The 24,393-nt window shown below is 34.9% G+C and overlaps 1 protein-coding gene and 1 long non-coding RNA gene across 4 annotated transcripts in view; both read right to left on the minus strand.

Annotated features, from left to right (window-relative positions):
- Window positions 1–280: 280 nt before the first annotated feature.
- LOC144968704 (uncharacterized) overlaps window positions 281–24,393 on the minus strand; it is a 30,884-nt gene continuing 6,771 nt past the window's right edge. For both annotated transcript variants that reach the window (XM_078907310.1, XM_078907309.1), the window contains exons 5-11: window positions 20,578–21,320; window positions 15,708–15,888; window positions 12,866–12,922; window positions 11,663–11,684; window positions 10,762–10,961; window positions 4,313–4,454; window positions 281–930 (exon numbers count right to left, since the gene is read on the minus strand). In XM_078907310.1, the coding sequence (XP_078763436.1) occupies window positions 504–930; window positions 4,313–4,454; window positions 10,762–10,961; window positions 11,663–11,684; window positions 12,866–12,922; window positions 15,708–15,888; window positions 20,578–21,320 (1,772 nt within the window). In that variant the 3' untranslated portion in view covers window positions 281–503. The remainder of the gene's footprint in view (window positions 931–4,312; window positions 4,455–10,761; window positions 10,962–11,662; window positions 11,685–12,865; window positions 12,923–15,707; window positions 15,889–20,577; window positions 21,321–24,393) is intronic.
- LOC144968705 (uncharacterized) lies at window positions 17,579–20,360 on the minus strand. 2 transcript variants are annotated; one of them, XR_013644633.1, is made up of 3 exons: window positions 19,795–20,360; window positions 18,706–18,878; window positions 17,579–18,378 (listed from the first exon to the last, which is right to left on the minus strand). It is a non-coding gene; the product is annotated as an uncharacterized LOC144968705 (long non-coding RNA). The 2 variants fall into 2 exon arrangements; XR_013644632.1 differs by having other exon boundaries at window positions 19,750–20,188.

Raw genomic sequence — 24,393 nt, forward strand, 5'->3', positions numbered from 1 at the left:
TCTCACCAGAACTAACAGATCCAGCTACCCATTTACTGCTGGGTGGACAGAGGGGTCAGAAAAAATCTCAACTACACCTGGGATCGAACTTGGTCCCTTTGCGTGTGAAGCAAGCACTCTACCAACTGAGTTATCAGGGTCATTAAACTTATTCCAGGAAGAAATTATCAAGAGGTAGAGCTCAAACCAATACAAGTAGCCCAAAGTTACAATGCAATAATAAATTTCCGTAAAGCCACTTAGTCTCCACCAAAAGAATTAAGAGGAACAGATGCAAAAGTGTCGTATTTGTTAAATGTATTTACATCTGTATTGACATAAAATATTTCTTAACAGTTCATTTGACAAAGCAGGCTCTCATCATACCAAAAACAAACATTTGATTAAAAATAATTTAACAACTCGAACATTTGAATAATCCCCAGAAACTGACCAGCAATCTCTCAAAGTTCTCTCTCTCTCTTTATCTTTCTCTCTTCACATTCACATATCAACTAACCATTTCACCAGTCTCTATTCTCCCTCTGCCGTCTGTTTTTTAATTTATCTCGTAAATCTCCCACTCCTCCATACCTGCTTGCATCATTTAAGTCAAATGGTTTCCTATAATCCCTTTTAAATCTGCGTTCGTTGGAATGTATAGGTCTGTATGGGTTGTTTAAATCATCAGAGCCATCACTGCTCGGTACCTGAACATATGAACTAGATTTATAGGTCCCAAATAAATTAAAAGGATCGTCATCTTCAACATTGTCCAAGTCAACATACTCCCCTCTCACTGGACGATCTTCTTCTTCCTGATTGCTCCAATATTGTCCATCCTCATCTTCATCCCCTTCAAAGAATCCTTCTTCATCTTCAACTTCATTTTCTTCAGAATCCGCAACCATCTCTCGGGATTTTCGTGCCTTAGCAACAATTTCAGCGACCCTAATGAAGAAAAAGATACAATACATTTTAAAACATACAATATACACACGCAAAACAATCCTTAATAATGATAAAATTATAAAAATAGCTTTTCAAAGAGCTAAAATGGGATGCACTAACACACAATACTGTCATGACCCAAAACAACAATATGCTTGGACTATTATATAATACAGCCCAAGCCAGTTTATTGGAATGGCTCGGTTCCTGACAAATTGTCCCAAGTATGCAGCGTCCCGATTAAGCGGCGGCCATGAAGTTGAGCAAGTTTTCAGATTTACCATAGTTCCCTCAGCATTTATCCAGATTGCATTCAGCTTTTATTCTTTTTTGTTTCGTTTCTTCTTTGTTTTTTTTCCAAAAAATGTTCATATTTTAAAGCCATAGTAATCGGGGAGACTTGATTGAAATCTATTTAGAGTTACTTCAGCGGCCATTTGACTTTGTCAGAGGGGTCAGAGTTATTTCTTGGACAAATTGTCGCAACTTCTTCACCTTTTCACGTTTTTTCTGATGAATTCATTGGTGGGGTGTCCTCTTCGCCTAACTTTCGTGCTCTCCAATTTTCTGGGTTTTAACATTCTTTTTGGCTCTGTGCATGTTTAATTAACTCTTTAGCTGTGAAGGCACAGAGCACTGTAATCCACTTGTGAAATCAGCTCATTCTCCATCATCTGAGTTGAATGCAGAACGTCAAGAAAAATGTCTGAGTATTTCTTACGTGGCCACTCAGCGAAAATTTTGCTTCAGAGTAGCAGTTTACAAGTGTCTTTTGTTGAACTTTTTGCATTCATCTTGGCCACTAACCCATGATCATAAATGTCACAATGGCAGTCGATAACACTGACAAGGGATTACAGGTAAATTCTATAATTCAGCTGGTCAAGTTGAAAAAGTATGAAATTTGAGAAAAGTCGCTCGATATCTTTTCCATTTTTAGATCTCGCGGAAGGACATTAGTTTTCTAAGAATCCAGTATGTAATGCATATCAAATTAAAGGGGATTCCCCTGGCTTTCCATTGAAACTTAGTATACGTGAGTATTTCAACACCGAAGCGAGAGTGCCTCTCAAATAATATGAGAGTATTTCAGCACCAGAGATATCCTTTCAGATTCTTTGGAAGACGATGATGAGTTGATATCCCTCGAAAAAGAATTGGAGACACACTCCCTTCTTTCTTCGATTCAATCTAAGTTTTCACGTGTTTAATGTTTTAAGTTCAATCTATTAGAAATGGATTATCTGTGTAATACTATCTCTTGGTTTTGAACATTAATCAAGAAATTATATTCGAAAAGCTTCGATTGTCATGACTAAGATTGAGACTGAGAATGAAAGTTTAGACAAAGTGTAAACATGGCATGAATGACTTATGAGATGTGGAATAAATGATTTGGTTGGAATAAATTGATCGTTATGCTTTATTTGACACGGGAAGGAATTCCATATGGTCCTGTCAATTCTAGACTAGGGTTAATGTGAGGTTTAGGGTTAGAGTTAGTGTTGTTAAGGTTAAGGTTAATGTTTTAGATGTCTGAGCACTGTTCTTCGGTTTTCGATGAAAATCTGCGTGATGCGGGTTTGAATCCTATTGCTGCTTTTTTTTTTCCAGACTCTTATCTTACAAACATTCATGCTTTTAAAAAAAAATAGCTTATATACTATATAGATGCAGCAATTATTCTATAAATCATAACACCCTATTGTCATGTCAGCTTAAATGACTATACTATATTGATGGCATTTACCCTTCCTTCAAAATCCTCATTAAGAATAATCAAAACATCAAAACTAAGTCCTGAACGATGCTTGACATATCTGAGAAAGGCTTGAGTTATTTTTACTTACAATATTAAACTTATAGAACATAAAAACAAACTAACATTTCCTCTGACAGAGGTGAATATGCTTGATCAACTTTGAGAGCCATTTTCTCAAAATCAGATTTTCAGACACTGACCATAACTTAACGAAAAATCACCCGATTTATTTCAAACAAAGGTTAAAATGCTCAGGGGAGCATATGCTTTCAGAAAATGAAAAAAAAAAAAAAAAGCTAATCCAACATTTTCACCTTCCGACTGATTATGCCAGGCACTGACACAAATTACATTCATCTAAATTGTCAGTGATCATTGTTTCTTCAATTTCTACAAACATATACTCAAAATAACCATTCTTTGATTTATCATATATCAAGAGTCAATGTCGTCACTTATTTCAAACCTGCTCAATACTACAAATGCAGATTCTATTTGTTGAAACGTTAAAACATGACAGATTTTTTTTCACTTATTTAAATATTTATAAAACAACTCACTCTCGTGAATATTAATCTGTTGAAATTTCATTGTCTAAAACACATGATTTGATTAATTATATTGTAATCTTTAGTTGTTTTTTTGGGCCCTTTCAAATAGAGGCTGGGGCCAGTATACCAACAAAGTCACACGCAGAACATTCCAAAAGCCCTGGGTTTCAATTCAGACATAAAAGACTTACTCGCTGTAATAATAGGTCTCATAAAATGACGTATGCTTTCAATTCTGATCAAGTAAAAAGAAAATAACAAGAAAAAAAAAGAAAAAAGAATATCAACATGATTGTATAGTTTCAGTGATGATAATGACAATTTGTCAAAAAGGAGGATCAATCCAAAAGCCTTGGGTTTGAATTCAGATACAAAGGACTTTTTCACAGTAACAACAAGTCTCATACAAAGACATGCACCATCAATTCTGATATAAGTATTAAGGATAGAATGAAGAAAAAAAAGAAAAAAGAATTTCAACATGCTTGTAAATAGTACAAATAGTAATGTAAATGTTTTAACTTTATAACCAAAACTCCAAAAGTTATAAATCATTTCAAAAATCAATCGACAGGGAGCTTCGTAACATAATATATTATGAATTCGATGAATAAGTATTTAATTCATATATTTTTGATTGCTCATGTTGTAAATGATAATCATAATTATGATCTTTTATGGGAATCTTTTACCGTTGTTATGTTTTGTTATAAAGATAATAGAAATTTGTCATAAAGGAGTATGCATTAATCAAACTGAAGTGCAGTACAAAAACAAATACTTTGACTTTGATCTTTAAGGAGGAGTTGGAAAAGGAGGAGGAAGAAGACAAAGACGTCAATGGCGATGAAAGAAGAAGAAGAAGAAGAAGAAGAAGAAGAAGAAGAAGAAGAAGAAGAAGAAGAAGAAGAAGAAGAAGAAGAAGAAGAAGAAGAAGAAGAAGAAGGGGGCGGGAGGAGCAGAAGAAGAAAAAGGGGGCGGGGGGGGGGGGGGGGGGAGGAGAAAGGAGAGAAGAGAAGAAGAAGGGAAATGAAAAGAAGGAAGAGAACAAGAAAAGGATGCTACTCACTGGGCTCTCACTTGTTGCTCCTCCTCCTCATCATCAGCTCTCATTCTCATAAACCTCTTTTTACGCACAGGCTCATTTGTATTCATCAGCTTCTCTAGTTCAGCACCATAGTCCATCTCATCATCAGACTCGTTCCCAGAAGCTGTGACAAAGAAAAGTAATGATGACAGGGTTGATGTGGGCAGAAATGTCATCCCTGAAGACAGGAATTTGTTTATAAATCAATGTGTCGTAGGAGAAATTGGGAAGGACACTTTATTTTTTAGAAGGTTATTTTCATGATTTTCAAGGTCGTGCACAGCATACCTTAAATCCTAAAACTTTCCAGTAAAATCCAAAGTCCGGGAGTTAAATTGAGTCCTCATATTGCTTAATGAATGTCTATCCAAGTATACATTGTCATTGTCCATTGCCAACCACTCCTTTAAGTTTCACAGAAAAGATATTTAACAACACTACAGCACTATGTCAATGTCAATCAGTCAAGGATTTGAGGTGGAGTTTTTTATGTCACACTTGATATCCTTTGCCTTTTTTTCTCAGCTATTTGCCTTTGCAAGGAGAATGAAGTCCATTAACTCTTCTGATGCCTCAGAAGCCTCTTTAGCCTCTTCATGTTGCTTTTCAAAAACTGCATGATTCGTTCCATGAGCATTCTTCTCTTTTTTAATTCCTGAATATCATCACACATGCAAGTATACTTTATCATTATGAATTAAATAGGGTTAAATTAGTTTTCCGATAATGGAAAAATCAGAATTTTGCAATTATAAACTTTTGTTCTTGCACATCAACACCTAAACATTTTTATTAACAGGTAAAAATATTACCCCCAATGACAAAATGAAAATAATAAAAGCCCTTAATTAATTCATATTTCAGCAGCTATCTTGTCTTACTAAGGCACAGCCGTTTATTACACTAGAAATCTTTCACTTTAGTTTACTACCGCCTCACCCCCAATGGGAACGACCCACCGTCGATGACGGGGAGACCACCGTGTGGTTACGTCATAACAGATGTCCAGAACGTGAAAACTGGCCTATATTTACCCCTGCAGGTAGAATGCACCGCTTGGATTTCATTGTCAGTCAGGCTATAGGACAGATTTCGTAAAATCGACATTTTTACACTGCAATTGCTGACCATACACTTCTTCCATATTTTTCTATTTTATATGGATATAACGGCCACATTTTCATCTTTAAGACGCAATTATTTTCATTGATATGAAGAAATGGTGAGTATACTTTATTCTCTCTTGAAAAATGTATATATTTTTCTATTTAAAATTAACCTAAAAAATATTTTTAATTGTTTAAAAAATTCAAATTGATGTTATCTGAGTTTTGTTACCCTAACACATGGTAGTAAATATAAGAGTAATAATCTACTTTTAATATAGTATTTATTTCAATGATTTGTAATGACCGGTTTCTGCACAATGAATGTGTAAACACATCTTGTCTAATTCTTTGTTGGCTAACAAAATAGTCCCGTATTCAGAAAAACTCCTGAGACATAAGAGCACGAGTCCAATTGTGATGATAACATTATTGTTGTTGTTGTTTTATGGTGATGATGATGATGATGATGATGATGATGATGATGACGATGATGATGATGATAGCGCAGTTATAGTAGTAATCATAGTAGTAGTAGTAGTAGTAGTAGTAGTAGTAGTAGTAGTAGTAGTAGTAGTAGTAGTAGTAGTAGTAGTAGTAGTAGTACACACACACACTCAGAGAGAGAGAGAGAGAGAGAGAGAGAGAGAGAGAGAGAGGGCGGCGGGGGGGGAATGTGTGTGTGTGTGTGTAAAACTCGTGTACGCACATTTTTAGCATGGAACAATTTTTATTGCTTGTTCAGTCAAGTTCTCATGATTTCTCTGTGAAAATTGAACTTTAAACCTATAACTTTCACACCAATTTGCCATTCCGTCTTCATGATTCGCACCTTCCCTCGATATTCGTCTACATCGCCCGTTGGTACAGTCAACGGGCGTGAGAAAAGAGGGTAGATAGATATATTATAACATCAAAAAGCGATGTGATCAAAGGTGGCGGATGATTGTGTAACATCAAAAGCCCGATGGACTGCGCTACAAGGCCGAAGTTTCGAGGGGATATGTGATTTGAGTGGGAGGGGCTTATTTGACTTTGCCGATGACCGACTGGTGGACGATTGAAATTATAATAATTGTCCTTTTTCAGCAGCCAATTGGAAATGGGTAATTGTAAACATCTGATTGGCGCTTCATGGATAGAAATCAGTTTGGAGGTCATGGGATGAATTTGCTGGAGAGATGGAGTAAATTTGAAATGAATTGAACGTAATTTGGGGCGTTGTCTAGGTGTCAAATAAGACTCTCACAGACCGGTGATAAATCCTTTTTTTTTGGCCGCAAATGCTACAGTAAACTTCTTTCTCTATCTTATTTTTGCTAAAAATATTTCAGAGTGGGTATATAGGCGGATTCCATTTTGAATAACGGGCATTTAGAACTATATTTTAAAGGAAAATTATTACGTTATTATTATTAGCAGGCATCGAGGCGATCACTATCGTATTATTACTAACAATCAATAATATTATTATAACTCTTATAATTACAATTATTACAATTATTATTATTATTATTATTATTATTATTATTATTATTATTATTATTATTATTATTATTATTATTATTATTATTATCATCATCATCAATATCAATAATAACTAATGATTTTTTTCTTTACTCAGATGAATGGTCATACTGAAAACAAGCATTGCCTCAATGCAAATGGACTCTGCCGAATAAGCTGTGAAAGGGCTCAAATGAGATAATATGTGGTCAAAAAACATTTCATGCAAACTGCTCCAGAATTAGCAAGTGAAGTTCCACCCGTGAAAAAAAAGAAAACAGAACGTTGGTTAATTAGAAGCTGTTTCTGTGAAATGTAACAATCAGCTGTTCCTTACAATAATCGTGAGGTTTTACGTATGTTAATAAAAAGTATTAATATATAAAATGTGTTAAGATCTAGACGTCTATACAAAGTTCAAAGGAATACTTATAACTTATCTTTACCTATGATTGTCAATTTATTTTAAAATAACAGTTCACTTTGATTATCTGATCATTAATCCTCCCCCCCCCCCCCCCCCCCCCCTCCCATCTTTTCAATGCATTTGTCACGATTTTTTATTGTCAAAAAATGGATATTATTTATTTTTTACTATTATTATTATTACAGTGGTGATCAAGAGTAAGATAAATACACTGATATTATATGATTATTACTAGGATTAGTATTACATCAATATCACGTGTTTCAACTGATTCACAATGATCATTTCTGTTATCCACGATGCTTCGGTTGATCAATAAGAGACCATTTTCAACATATTTCCATTTTAAATAGTATTAGCTATCTGGTCGGCGTCCTTTTTTTGTTGCAGCACTGGAGAGAGAGAGAGAGAGAGAGAGAGAGAGAGAGAGAGAGAGAGAGAGAGAGAGAGAGAGAGAGAGAGAGAGTGAGAGAGTGAGAGAGTGAGAGAGAGAGAGAGAGAGAGAGAGAGAGAGTGTGTGTGTTTTGGTGTGTGTGTGTTGGTGTACATAAAACTAATTTATGCAACGTTTTACCACGAAACAATTTTCATTTTACCACCTCAGTTTAATCTCTCATCAGTTCTCTCTGACAATTGAACTTTGAACCTATAACTTTAACACAGCTACGTCATTCCACATCTTCACGATTCGCAACTCATCGCGATATTCTTTTATGTTGACTCGTGGTACAGGCAACGGGTTTGAGAGAAGATAGATATTGAGTGACATCATCAAAAGTGATGTGATCAAAGCTGGCGGATGGTTGTGTAACATCAAAGACCAGTGACTGGTCTACAAGGCCTATCTTTATTCGTGGGTATGTGTGATTTGAGTAGGAGGAGCTTTCTTGACTCTGCTGATGACCGAGTGGTGGACAATTGAAATTAGAATTGTCCTTATTCAGCAGCCAATTGGAAATGGGCAATTGTAAAAAGCTGATTGGACGCTCATGGAAAGAAAGCAGTTTGAGGGACATGGAAGGAAATTGCCGGAGAGCGTGGAGTGGGGAGGAGTAAATTATATTGAATGAATTGATAGTAATTTGGGGCGTTGGGAAGTTAAAACTCTCGGAAACAGGTGATGAGTCAATTCTTCGGTCGCAAATGATTCAGTAAAATTCTTTATTCTTTCTTTTTATTTCCTTTCTGTCAGAGTGGACATATAAAGGCTTTGTTTGTTGCTTTAGGTCTCTTCCAACACAATTGAGGTTATATGAGAGACTGCTGAAACAAAAAAAACAAGCAATCTAAAAAAAATAGTACAAATGTAAATCAAAATCATAACCTAAAGATATCATAAACTAAATTATAAATAACCAAGAACAAACAGGCAGAAGATTTACAGAAAAAAAATATCCCTGTCAAAAATACAATCACAAACCAAAGAAGCAGGATAGGCTAGTAAAGAGAAGAAGAAACGACATCACTATCAGATCGTACACCCATGCGAACATCATAGGTATACGATTCAAGGGTGATGCTCCCATCCAACCACCCACATATAAAGGCGAATTCCAATTTTTTTTTTAAACGGGCATTTAGAACGATATTTTAAAGAGAAATTATTGCGTTTACCAAAATTAGGTGATAGCCACTATATTATTTTCCTGAAAATGTTCATTATCATCATCATCATCATCATCATTATTATTATTATTATTATTATTATTATTATTATTATTATTATTATTATTATAGTTTAGACCTATACAAACGTCAAAGGAATGCATATAACATATCTTTTCCTAAAAATTGTCAATTGCCATTACTAAAACCAGTTCGTTTTGATCATTTGATCAACAAACCCCTACAATTCTGTGATTACGCATTTTTTAAATTGCTGTCAAAAAAGGATATGGCTGTACAGGTGAGCGGATATCTCAACAATGCTTCATTACAAAACGACTTTGATTATATATTTTTACTCTGTGAATATTGATGATTATTGCAGTGTTTCTCATTTATTTGTATAAACTCAGATAACTATGTAATGTTTGATTATATCGTTTGAAGTAATTAAAATTTCGGACCCATTTTTATGGTTATTTCCTATAAAATCTAATCCCAAATGATCTACTAAAATTATATCAAATAAAAGTATGTAAATCACTAGTTATGACTCTAAAACATCTTATTGCAACATCTAATAGCATCTTTACTATGCCACTTTGAACTTGAGAAAAAAATCGTCAAAATAGGAAAAGTTGCTCAGTCGCCCTTTCGGCACAGGCCGTGACTCGTCATCTGTTATGAACTAGCGTCCGGCAAAATTTACCTGTCGAACTAAAGTGAAAGCAGTAAACGGCTGTGAAGGCCAATTTTGAAATTGGAAAAACGGTCAGGATTGCAGAATTTCTTCGCAGTTTATTGGTGTGAAAAGAAAGAAAGAAAGAAAGAAAGAAAGAAAGAAAGAAAGAGAGAAAGAGAGAAAGAGAGAGAGAGAGAGAGAGAGAGAGAGAGAGAGAGAGAGAGAGAGAGAGAGAGAGAGAGAGAGAGAGAGAGAGAGAGAGAGAGAGAGAGAGAGAGAGAGAGAGAGAGAGAGAGAGAGAGAGAGAGAGAGAGAAGATATATATATATATATATGAGCTAAGTTTGCTTGAAGGGTTTTACGCCGCTTGCAACACTGTTATGGTGGTTGTACTAGTAGTTGCAGGGATGGTGATGTGGTGGTTGTAGTCATGGTGGTAGCGATGATTAAGTTATGGTGGTCGTAGTTGAGGTGGTATGGATGGTGATGTGGTAGTGGTTGTTGTAGTAGTGGTGGTAGGGATGGTGATGATGCGGTTGTAGTAATGGTGGTAGGATGGTGATGTGGTAGTCGTTGTAGTAGTAGTGGTGGTAGGGATGATGTGGTGGTTGTAGTAGTGGTGGTAGGGATGGTGATGTGGTGGTTGTAGTACAAGTGGTTGTGGTAGGGACGGTGATGTGGTGGCTGTAGTAGTGGTGGTGGTGGTAGGGATAGTGATGTGCTGCTGGCTGTTGTTGTGGTAGGATGGTGATGTGATAGTGGTTGTTGAAGTGGTGGTGGTGGGGATGATGAAGTGATGTTGGTGGTAGTAGTTGTAGTAGGGATGGTGATGAGGTTGTAGTTGTGGTGGTAGTGACGATGATGTGGTGGTTGTTGTACTGGTGGTGGTACTGATGATGATGATGATGTGACCTCAAAAAATTCCAGGAGTTTTCTCCTAAAATGAATTTCAAGGAGTTTTCAGGGAAATTTTCTCAGCAATATCAAAATTAAGGAGTTGTCAAGGAGTCCTTGATTTTAAGGAGGCCGTGGGAATCCTTAAATAAACATAAGTACGAGTACTAATACAACAACCAAGTAAAATGATTACAGATTTTGACCTTACCCGTCTCCTTCCTTTTTGGTGGGGGCTCGTCATCCTTCGGCTCCTTTGGAGTCCTGACAATTGGTAGACCCGAATGAGTTATATTCCGCCATCCTAATCGTCCGCTCAGCCGAGAGTAAGCTTTGGCCAATCTCCTTCCAAACCTTGCCTTTGATAAATATGGATTCTCAACTAACATGGTGCCATCTGAACGTCTTTTCCTGGAAAGTCACAGTGAATAGAGGAAATCGTGTACATGTTTTAATTTTTTACATAAGCTCAAAATGATTTAAAAGGAAGTCCAAACCAAATGCAACACTGTTAATGAATGATGAGACACGACCCCTGCAAGAAACTGTAAAATTTATCTTTTTTGACAGATGCAACACTGTTCTGAGTATGGTGAGAAAATGTGAGTAAAGATCCTTTTCCAAGGATTCAACTTTGCAGTGCTAACAGCAGGATTGGAACCAGCATTAACAAGTCAGATGCCGAGAGTACATAACTGAGAGATGCTATACAAGGAAATAAATACCATCTCCCAAAAACAATTCATTTGACTATTTCCCTCTAAGCCAAGGACTCCAAAACAAAGACAGAGCAAATCACAAAACATACATAGAGGGATAGAAGACAAAGCAGGTAACCTGATTTGGATTTGAAATACAGACTGTAAATGCATTCATCTGATTTTTATGTAAATGCTGCAAAAGTCGGTGACATCCAAAGTAATTTTGTGCGCAACATTTAAATCAAGGGGTCGAGTAATTATCCTGTTGAATAAATTGATATCATCAAATTTTTTAACTGACAACTACAATAATTGAGTAATATAAAGGGTGCATAATACCACATTAACAATATTCATTATTATGTCCGTAAGACTCATATATCATAGCTAAACTGTCCAAACAAAACTCACCTTGAGATATGAGTACCTGCATCTAGATGAAAGAAAAGAAAATACATGTTTTAATTAATCTTTACAAATTTGATTTATGAATTCTATCTTTCATTCATAAAAGACACTCATGTGTGTGTGTGTGAGATAGAGAGAGAGAGAGATAGAGAGAGAGAGAGAGAGAGAGAGAGAGAGACAGAGAGACAGAGAGAGAAAGAGAGAGAGAGAGAGAGCGAGAGAGAGACAGAGAGAGAATTTAGAAACATTTAATTGCAATGAGACAAACCTAAACTCCTGGTAATGAAAATAAAAACAAATTATTCAAAAGTTAAATCTTGATCTCATATGAAGTATTCCCAGCTCAGCCAAATTTTATAAAGACAAAAATTACAGGAAGAGCATATCAGGCTTTTACAGCCTCCCAAAGATATTAAATACAGTGCAACCGGTCTATAACACTGCTGGGACCTTTTTAAAATGTCATTATACCGGAGTAAATAAAAATTGGGGGAGGGAAGGACCAAGAAGACTAGGATAATGAGCGCATATTGAAACAAAAATGACAAGTTAGTCTTTCTCTTAACCTGACCTGGATTTGGTTCTGGTCGGAATCAACTCCAATCATAGAGGTCTTATGCCTGCCCTATTTGATAGTGCTGTATCTTATCAATAATTTCATTAGACCAGAAATTTCCCTTTGACTGTCGATTTGAAGTTGATTATTGACATATTAATGTAGTTATAGAGGATTTCACTAAAATAAATGCCATCATGTTGAACTTTCTATTACTAATGATATATGGAAGGAAAAAAAAATCCAGACTTGGACAGAATGTCGCTGCAGAGGACTGCACTGTACACGGACAATTCTTAACTTCATTTTTTCCTTCAAAATGTTAATAAATGTAGCTACAAACAATAATAGTGATGTCTGTGTGGTTATATTTGTTACTTGTGTAATACAAGTTGTATCTCATCCATTATTTTATTATACTCAACTGAAGACTGTAATTGGCTTGGACATAATATTTATAATTAGCACTTAATATACTAACATGTAAAGCAGCAACCCAGGTAATGTCTTTCAGAAAAAAATTAAATACATTTAAATATTAAATGACAGAATTAATTTTTTTTAACTACCTAAAAATCGCCTGCTTAATCTAATAAAAAAACGTTCTCTCTATGATGAATTATTGCTTTGAAGGTTAAAATCAAACCTACCTCCTTGGACTGCGTCAGCTTGATTGCTCGCCACATCATCTGTGTTTGTTACCTCTTCTAAATGAACAGTAAAAGATTTTAAAATATATTACAATTTAAATAAAAATTTTCAGACAACTCAATGTCACATACATAAACATGCTGGACAGTATCTGGATTGATCAACTACAAAAAAGAATAATAAAAAAAACAATTTTAAAATATATCATAAATTTTTTAAGTAAATTAAAAACAAAAAGCCGGTGTCAAATGTCCATCTGTATAACATTCATGCAGATAATTACAATTTGTTTTCTTTTAATTTAAATAACGATTGAAAACAATTTATTATCTTTTAGTGTATGTGAATGAGCCCCAAAAAAGAGTTGTTTTTTTTAAAACTTATATATCATACCACTCCAATACATCAAGATAAATTAATACAATATACATGATAATTGTTCTGACTGACTACTTCATCGATTTGAGTATTTAAAATATTTTTTGTTGTTGTTGCGTTTTGCAACAAAAGAGCAAATTAAGGGGCACAAAATCTAGATCCAGACAGAACTGCTAGCCAAGCACCTTGCTTTACTTCTCGGCTCCAAATGCCATCAACTTCACCTTTTCCATGAGATATTGCAAATAAATGCCACACATAGATGCAACATCAATAAATGTTAGATTCCATAATGTGGACTTTTGCTTAAACTGACTGCAGCTCCATAAGACAAGAATAAAAAAATAAATAAAGGTAACACTAGAGTGAGTGACTGTGTTTTGGGTTTTTTTTTTTGTTTTTGAGGGTTTTACAGCGCTTGCAACACATTAAGGTCATGTCAGCGCCAGTAAAAAGGAAGAAATGAGATAGTAAAAAGTTATAGAATTCAATTAAAGCACCCAAGAAAAAGTAAGACAAAGGGGAATTTGTTCAAATAGGAAACAGATGTAGATTCCAAGAGCACACCATCAAAGTACTTAGGTTGAGATCACCTAAAAGTCTCATCCAGACACAAGCACAGGTCCCCACTAAGAGGAATACACTCAAATGTTAACAAATCAAATATAATATGTAAATAAAACATAATACAGTACATAACATAGAGATGATTTACAAGGAAAAAAAATATCATCTCCCAAAGCAATAACTATACATTCGACTGTTTCCCTCTCAACCAAGGACTCCGACCAAGGTTAGGACAAAACCAAGCAATCTCACTCCAAGACAAAGACAGAAAGCAAGTTGGAAAACAGATATAAGGGGATAGAAGACACAGTATGTACCTCCCTGCCCGCTATGGGAGGTCAGGATCCCCACCCAGTGAGTGACTGTTTTGTTTGAAAAATTTCAATAAATCTTATTAGGAAATCATGAAACACACATTTGTCATAAGTAATCAGAGACACGGGCAAATGATTGTGATTAACTGCTATAAACTAAACTATCTGTTGATGTGCCGAATAGTTTGAATTTCAGAGTGATGAAAAATCCAATTCAAGAATAAATTCTCTATCTCCATGATGACATTTTTTCACTGAAATCAATAGCTAGGTTTGTCTTGATGAGAATATACGCAAGAAACTTATGTGAATATTCATCTAAAAAGAAAGAAAATAACAAGGTAATAAACTCTAGAAACTCTCTTGCAGTTAAAGTGGAGAAAAAAAATTTCATGAAATTGTAATTCCGCAACCAAGAATATAATACCATGGCCTGTTTAATAAGAAGTTTCGTTGGTCATAGAAAACTATGTATTTTACAATAAAAAGGCATTGGTAAATCAATATTGAAAATGAAATTATTATAAATCTTGATAAAAGTTGGAAAAGTACAATAATCATTGTATCAGTTATAATATAATTTTTATTTGCAGAAATATTAGGAAATTGAGAGAACTGTCATAGATGACCTAAACCATTTATATAAAGCTATGTCATAAATCAAATTACTTACTTTATAGGCATCATTTAATGATTAAATGAAAATGGTTTTTAAGAAATATATTAAATAATAGGGTAAAGAGATTTATGCTTTCAGTGAACATGCGATAGTAGAGATAATGATGACTTGGGGGTTGTTGAAGTAGTGGTAATAGGTAATGATGACGTGACCCTTGTTGAAGTAGAGGTGGTGGTAGTTATTATGATGTTGTTAATGATAGTTGTAAAATTGTGTCAGTAATAATGATGATTTTGTTTTGTTTTTGTTTTTAATGATTTTGCAGCGCTTGCAACACATTAAGGTCATATCAGCGCAAGTAAAAAGGAAGAAAATGGGGTAGTAAATAAGTTCTAGAATTACAATCAAAGCATCCAAGAAAAAGGCAGACAAAGGGGAATTGGTTCAAATAGGGAACAGACGTAGATTCCAAGAGCACACTATCAGTGTACTTAGTGATCACCTAAAAGTCTCATCCAGACACAAGCACAGGCCCCCATTAAGAGGAACACACTCAATTTGTTTACAAATCATATATAATACATAAACAAAACATAATACAGTGCACAACAGAGAAATGATTTACAAGGAAAAAAATATCATCTCCCAAAACTAACTATATATTTGACTGTTTCCCTCCCAGCCAGGGTCAGGACAAAACCAAGTAATCTCATTCCAAGACAAAGACAGAAAGCATGTTGGAAAACAGACACAGGGGGATAGAAGACGCAGTATGTACCTCCCAGCCCACTATGGGAGGTAGGAACCCCACCCAGAATGATGATTTTATGATAGTTGTAGTAGTGGTGGAGATGGTAAAGATGATGATGATGATGATGTTCATAACTCAGAATTTTTAGCTGTAGACCGGAATTTCAGCACCTCTGCATATTTTATCCGAAGCTATGTATAGTATCTTCTCACCTTTCCCAGCATATCTCATGAAGATATAATCAGCTTTGTGATGTGGATTCCCTAGGCGCCAATAACCAGGTGGCCAAGGGATTTCAATATCTTCCATTCTCTTTGCTGCTGCTTTTGAGGATTTCTTCCTGTGACCCCTTGAATAACCAATTTGCTGATCCCTTTGAGATTGGGTTTTTCTCTGAAAATTTTTTTTTAAAAGAAAGCAGAAATAAAAATCACGATGGGATAATCACTTTTGAAATTTAGAAAAAAATATCATATTGAACTTAATAAAACACAGGAGACAAATGTAACAGTGTCCCAACAGCAAAGAAAAAGGTAAATGAGAAATAATTTTTTATAAGGGACAGTTTTATGTCACAAATAAAATATAATCCACTGAAAATCTACTAAATACTTTAAGAAAACTGATATCAGTCATTCAAAAAGAAAAAAAGGACCAAAACTTTGAGGGCATGTAATAATCTAAATAATTGCCAGCATAAAAAAAAAAAAAAAAATTATATAAAGCAATCATACTTTAACAATAAAGTAAAGGTTTACTGAAATATGTGAATGAATAAATAAAACACGACTCTTTTCACAAGAGGCATGTATAAATAAGTACACAATGGCACACAAGTATGACACACTTGCCAGTTTCTTTATTATTAGTTATAAATTTAGAATTTTTTACATTTTATTTTTTTTTTAGAAAGAATGACAATGTTGAAATACATAGCAGACATTTAATATATATGATTAGAGTTTCCATGTTTAAGGGGGGACCTGTAGTCAAAAATCCATTTTTGATTGTAATGCTAATATTGCTATTCCCTTGTTATTTTAAGGTGGTAGGAGGTCTAATTTGATGATTAACACCAAAAAAAGCCAAAAAAAATTAATTTTTTAAACATAGTGAGAAAAAATAGGCTAAAAATAGACCAAAAATCCCAAAATTTCTTACAGTAATGCAGCCAAAACCAACGAATAGATCTCTTCCAAATTTACACACAATGTTTCTTACAACAAGAGCTATACCATGACGTAAAGGTTTAGCAATAGTCCTGAAAATAAATTTTTAAGAATTTTTTTTCGATTTCGGCTGAAAATTTGGCGCGGAATTACAGTAAAAATTCGATTTAAAAATTCATAAAACTGCTCAATTTTAGTTTACCCCAAAACCCCTACGTCATGGTACAAAACACATTATAAGAAAGATTCTGACCAAATTTGAAGACAATCTGATGGAAAATAATCCAGATATGAATGTTAGAAAATCAGAAAATGACGCAAAATGGAGTTTTGAGAAAACGCAAAATTTGTCTTTAATTTGATAATAAAGTTAATTTTGCAGACAAGCAAAGGAAAACATCCATCAAAATTTCAAAGTATATTCAATATAGAACAAGAAAACAGTTAAATTTTGTACATTTATCAAATTCTGAAAAAATTATGATCGATTCGCTAACCCATACCCCTAAGAAAAAATTTGCGGAAAAATTGAATGATATCAGTTTTTTACAAAAAAATTTATTTAGCGATCAAATATGCTTTATATTTATAAAATTCATCAATTAAATCTCATAAACTAATAATGTGATGTATAATTTGATGTTAAACACCCAAAAAAAAACTCAGAATTTTTTAAATAACATTTTTAAGGGGCATTATAGGCTAAAATTAGACGTAAAACCCTAAAATTTCTAACATAGATGCACCAAAAACTAGCATATAAATTTCTTTCAAATTTAAACACAATGTTTCTCACATAAATAGCTATATCGTGATGGAAGAATTTATCAACAGTCTGGAAAATAAAATTTTTAGAATTTTTATTTGATTTTGACTGAAAATTTGGCGCGTATCGACAGAAAAAAATGAATTAAAAAATGTATAAAATTGCTAAATATTAATTTACCCCAAAAACTTCCATCATGATGTAAAAGACATCATAGAAAAGATTCTGAATAAATTTGAAGATGATCTAAAGGAAAATGGCTAAGATAGGATTGCTAGAAAATCAGAAAATGACATAAATCGGAAATTTGAGAAAGCGCAAACTTTTTTAATAATTTGACATTGAGACTGATTTTGCAGGCAAGTAAAAGAAATGATCCATCAAACTTTCAAAATATGACCATTATAGGACAAGAAAACAAGAAAACTTTATAATTTAATCTAAGTCTAAAAAATTTATAATCGATTCGCTAACGCATACCCCTAAAAAAAAAAAAAAACTATAAAATTCAATTTTTTCCGTATTCAGAGATAAAATAATTTTGAGGTCAAATATGATTTATATCTTATGAATTCATTATTGTAATCACAAAAACTAATTATTTACTGTATACAATAGATTATAAAGAGATTTCTAGATATATTAAAAAGTCTCGAAATATGATTTCGTAAAATATGATATGGCGCGCTACCCTCATTTTTCAATGCTGCTTGAGAGACAAGTCATATAAAATTAGATATCTAGTCAATTTTAACTGCAAAATCAATTCTATTTTAGACAATAAAACAGCTAAATGATGCAAATAGATATAGCTCAGAATAAAAAGCAATTTGCTTTCCCAAACCCTTGGAAATAAATTCCTTTCGCCTCAACGCAGGAAAAATCAACACCACTTGTTTGCCACCGCTTTTTTAGTACCGTAGTTCCACAAAGAGGGTTGATCTTGCTCTGGTTGGTAAAAAAAAAGAAGAGATATTTCATTAGCAATTTTTGGAAATACATTATAAGTCATTGACATAAAATGCATCTGTCAAAGAAAGACCAATAAATAAAATGGTCATTATTCACACCAACACAGTTGAAATTTCATTGTTTTTACATCCACAGAACAGAACTCTTGGCGACAAACAATTTTCTGTTATTAAGTTAATATATTCAATAGTAATTCATTTCAAATGATGTTTTATCATTTTCATTTAGAAAAATGATTATTTACTTTATTGATCATTAATCAAAAATGTAAAGGCGCTATGGAGATTTGGAAACATTACTAACCAGTGTCAAAAAGTACATGCAGACACTCTGCTGTGCTGGCCCAGATGATGGTTTGCTGGTTGATCAGTTTGCCACAGGAGGGCCTCAACACACCTTTCCAGAATAGCCCTTGAGCCAGCATCTTTATTTATTGTCAGGACACCAGTACAGTCAACTGAATTCTTTCATGTTAGCTGTCGATGAAAACAAAAAATTAAATTAAATTCACTGCAGTGAAAATGGCACATATGCCAATGCCATTGCTAAAGTTTAAAACAACAACAACAATAATAATAATAATAATAAAATAATAATAATAATAATAATAATAATAATAATAATAATAATAATAATAATAATAATAATAATAATAATAATAATAATAATAATAATAATAAAATAAATAATTTGGAAAAAAAAAATTATCTAACATTGTCATTATCATTATCCTAGACATTTCAAACACTACTAAAACTGCTACCACTACAGACCTTATCATTATCTATCATAGATATTTACTCTCTCTTTCTCTCCCTCTCTATCACTATCTCTCGAACATAACATACCAAACCCAATTTTCCGATATAAATCCCCCCCCCCCCCACCTCCAAAGAAAAAAAATTGAAAAGTGTGGACGATGTATGCAGTATCAGCCAAAATAAAGATAATTACAATAACTGAATGAAAAGTATTTTTTTTAAAAGGGTCCTGATCCTGAGACTGAGAATGTCTTTTCTTCTTGTGAGTCGCACGAACTTCACGAACCCTCTTGACAGTCTTGATCTTGACAAATTTGGAAACATATTGACTGGGAATCGAACCTTGAAACATCTGATCAGGTCTAGGTTTTATCGCCTGACATGGAGGGCTGATTTTGTTTGGGGAGGGGGGGGAGTAGTATTTTATTATTGTTTGGCCCTGTTATTTTTCATAAAATAAAGTTAACTTGCGATAACAACGAGTGTGTCAGCTGATGCACAGTCGAACAAACACACAATCTCACAAGGCATGTTTAGTTATAAGAATAAGCAATAAATTAAAATGTGGTGTATTTCTTATGCTTACCTTGTAAACTGAGTATTCTGTGACTTGAATAGAGTGAAGAATTACCAAAGTTCATCAAAATCAACTTGTAATGCGATGAGTGAGGTCCAAAAGCGAATGAATTCATAATATTGTAAACAAAGCCAGGGATAGTCAGGGAGCGGCCATTGCGCTATCGTGGTGCATTGTGGGTCACTATTGCCACGTTCGAGGATAAATTTAGATCGGAATCATGTTTTGTTACTAAATTTAGACGCACCGTGACCTGACCTCTCAAATCAACCAATGAGAGCTCGTGACATTGTATAAATGGTATTCACTATTTGACCTTGTGATAATTCATGTTTATAATCATGATGTCGATGTTGCCAGATTGAAAAAGAGAAATGGCTAAGCTTTCCATCGATATGCGCCATGACCGGGTGGATAGGCTTTGAATAGCTGTTGTCAAAACCCAAACATTTGACAATATAGACCTTTAGAAAATAAAACGTGGATACCTACGTTATAAAACTGCATCAAAAACACGTTTTTAATTGAAAAAATGAAATTTTCTTTATATTTTAGGATTCTAGAATAATTAAACTACCTGAAAAGTGGACTAGCCCAATTTGGCCGAAAAAATTTTTTTTAACCAAAAATGACTACAGGTCCCCCCTTAAAACCACGATCTTAACATTTTAAAATCTTTAGCTTCTTTTTAAGAATTAAAAAATGCTATTTACCAGTGGTGTATCTAAACTTTAGTCTCTTATTTAATTTTGAAACATCAAATAACAACAAAATACCAAAGTTCAAATATTTTTGTTTGTCTTTTTTGATCTCCTGATATTTCAAATATTCACAAACCTTTTTTTTTCTTTCCCCTGTGCCCATCTCAATAGATGTAGAAGAAGATGATGAAGACGAGGATGATGATGATGAAGATGAAGATGATGAAGATGAAGAAGAGTCTGAATCAGAGCCCGATGATGAGCTCGAGCTGGATGAAGTTGATCCCCAAGATGATGTGGAAGATGATGAAGATGAGGAAGAGTCAGAGTCAACATCCATCTTGGAATTCTTCACAGGTTTAGATTTGCCAGTTTTCTTTTTATTGACATCTGAAGATTTGTCCTCCTTTTGTGACTTAGACTCCACTTCAGCATCACCCTTCTTCTTGCTCATATCTCCTTTTTTATCTGTTTTCGCTTCCTTTGAAGTCTTACTTTTACTCTCTGCCCCCTCAATTTTATCTTTCTTTTGGTTATTACCATCAATGGATGGCCGACGTACAACTTTTATTCTTCTTTCACAGCCATTTTCATCTGTACAAACAATAAATTTATCAGGGCCAGATTCTTGATTCTTGTTATTGGTAGATGAGGTAACTGCTTTTTCAAAGGGATCTTCCACATTCAGGTCAAAAGGGTCAACATCAAAGTTCCATTCCATTTCATCTTCAGTTTCATCTAGCACCACTGGTCGAGCTGGGGCTTGTACCTCAGAGGATTTCTCATTGTTTTCTTTGTCTTGCTTCTTACTTTGCACATCGTTCAGACCTTCTGTGATCTTCTCTTCCTTGATTTTGGGACTTTTGGGAGGACTTGGCTCTGTGGGAAAGTGATGATAACAGTGTGACTGTAAAGTTATGACATCAATGAGACAAATAAATAATTTGAAGTTAATTTGAAAACAAGGTCAACAAGATTTTCTGAAATATTGAAATATTGAGGGGAAAAAATCCATTGCTGGCACACTTTCAACTAGGGTTGTACTGAAACACTCGAAGAGATTGGGTCTGCGATACCCTTGCTGCAAAACGATACATTGAGTATTGAATGGAACTGCATTGCTTTCAAACCAATTCACATCCAATAGTAAACAACAGACTCCACTTCAGCATCACCCTTCTTCTTGCTCATATCTCCTTTTTTATCTGTTTTCGCTTCCTTTGAAGTCTTACTTTTACTATCTGCCCCCTCAATTTTATCTTTCTTTTGGTTATTACCATCAATGGATGGCCGACGTACAACTTTTATTCTTCTTTCACAGCCATTTTCATCTGTATACACAATAAATTTATCAGGGGCAGATTCTTGATTCTTGTTATTGGTAGATGAGGTAACTGCTTTTTCAAAGGGATCTTCCACATTCAGGTCAAAAGGGTCAACATCAAAGTTCCATTCCATTTCATCTTCAGTTTCATCTAGCACCACTGGTCGAGCTGGGGCTTGTACCTCAGAGGATTTCTCATTGTTTTCTTTGTCTTGCTTCTTACTTTGCACATCGTTCAGACCTTCTGTGATCTTCTCTTTCTGATTTTGGGACTTTTGGGAGGACTTGGCTCTGTGGGAAAGTGATGATAACAGTGTGACTGTAAAGTTATGACATCAATGAGACAAATAAATAATTTGAAGTTAATTTGAAAACAAGGTCAACAAGATTTTCTGAAATATTGAGGGGAAAAAATCCATTGCTGGCACACTTTCAACTAGGGTTGTACTGAAACACTCGAAGAGATTGGGTCTGCGATACCCTTGCTGCAAAACGATACATTGAGTATTGAATGGAACTGCATTGCTTTCAAACCAATTCACATCCAATAGTAAACAACAGACTCCACTTCAGCATCACCCTTCAGCTTGCTCATATCACCTTTTTTAAAATCTGTTTTCACTTCCTTTGAATTCTTACTTTTACTATCTGTAGTGCTGGGTGATAGTGATGATGATGATGTGGTGGGGGTGGTTGTTGTAGTGGTAGTGCTTCATGAAATGATGGTGTGGCCATCGTGACAAATGCTGACTGCAAAACAGATGACTCAGTCTCCATCACAATGGACGGACAGAATTTCTACTTCAGGGTAAATACTTGGAGAGAGAGAGAGAGAGAGAGAGAGAGAGATAGAGAGAGAGAGAGAGAGAGAGAGAGAGAGAGAGAGAGAGAGAGAGAGAGAGAGACTGCTCAAAGTGAATGTAGTGATAGGTACAGAAAGATTAAAGTGAAAAACTTTGTTTTGAGTGTGCATGTGTGTTGTATTTGTTAATCGTAAATATTAAGTTAATGTATGTTCATATTGGCAATTGCATTAAACATTTAAATTGAATTGAATTAAGTGTGTGTGCGTGTGTATGTGTGTCACGTGCATACAGGTGCGTTTGAAGACAGAAGAGAGATTTGTAATACATTATGGTCATATCAACACCAGTAGAAAGAAAGAAAATGGGATAGTAAAAAGTTAAAGATGGTCTCAGCCAGACACAAGCACAATACACTCAAATGTTTATATATTATTAAATAACACAAAAAATTAATACAGTGCATAACACAGGGATTTATTTATATATGTATAAGAGAGAGAGAGAGAGAGAGAGAGAGAGAGAGAGAGAGAGAGAGAGAGAGAGAGAGAGAGAGAGAGAGAGAGAGAGAGAGAAAAAGGCTACACGACGTAACTATGGTATGTAATGGCTATATGTTTCAGTACTGTCATCCACCGTTTTACATTTCCTGTAATTTTTAATTTTAATTCAGGTTGTTTTCTCTTGTACCTTAGCAAATATTTTCTTTAAATTTAATTTTGTCTGATATGATGTCCTCTGAAGTAGAGAATAATGGATTGTCTGATTTCAGGCAATTGCCTGAGAATTTTCAGGCCTGGTAGTAGTAGTTGTAGTAGTAGTAGTAGTAGTATCTCCAGAGATAAAGGCGTAGCAGATGCAAAAATGGGAGGGGGGACAGTGTGTGTGTGCGTTGGTGTTACCCATGGTCTAATATTTTGGTGAACTCACATAGGGTCAGAGTAGTACCCAAGAGACTTGATCAGAGGAGTCTCTCAAACATCAGTTGGGAAGCAAAATGATCACAAAAGGACATTACGACGGTCAGACTAGACTGTCGGATCGGTGCCTGGGATTTTCAAAATGGCAGCCCCTAGATGAAGCCTCATCACCTTACGCATTCGTAATTTGGTTCTGCCAGATTTAATTCTTCAATAAACTATTAAAAATTTCAATTCATTGAATCTTCAATTTACGACTTTTTTACGACCATGGAGTCAAATTTATGACCACATGCGACCATGATAATGACTCTGTCCTTCAGAGAACACATGAGGAAGACCAAGGCAAAAGTGTCCATGCGTAATGCCCTCCTTGGAAAGCTGGCAAACATGAACTGGGGAACTGACCCTAAAACTCTAAGGACCACAGCATTGGCCCTCAGCTACGCAACTGCGGAGTACTGCTCAGCTGTATGGGCCCGATCATGCCATGCCTCCAAACTAGACCCCGAGCTCAACAACGCCTGCAGGATCGTAACGGGCCAGCTGAGAGCAACACCATTACCACTGGTCTACCGTGCAGCAGGAATAGCCCCACCACACATCCGGAGGGAAACTCATGCCCAAATACAAAAATACTAACAGGAAATGGACCAGAGACACCCCCTTCATGACCACAATTGCCCCAAAAGCAGGCTCAAATCAAGGAAAAGCTTCCTCACAGTAGAGAGCCTTCACCCAGACCACTCAGCATTCTTCCGCCTGGACAAATGGGTAGAATGGGACAAGACAGCAAACGATGCCCTCCAGCCCCCAACAGAAAAGCTCCCAGCAGGCACAGACCTCAAGAGAAAAGACTGGGTGGCGTTGAACAGAGCTAGAGCAAAGGTGGGAAACACCGCCAC

This window comes from Berghia stephanieae, chromosome 3 (assembly GCF_034508935.2).
Source record: "Berghia stephanieae isolate SIO BIC M18660-M18661 chromosome 3, UCSD_Bste_1.3, whole genome shotgun sequence".
In the NCBI taxonomy this organism is placed as follows: Eukaryota; Metazoa; Mollusca; class Gastropoda; order Nudibranchia; family Aeolidiidae; genus Berghia; species Berghia stephanieae.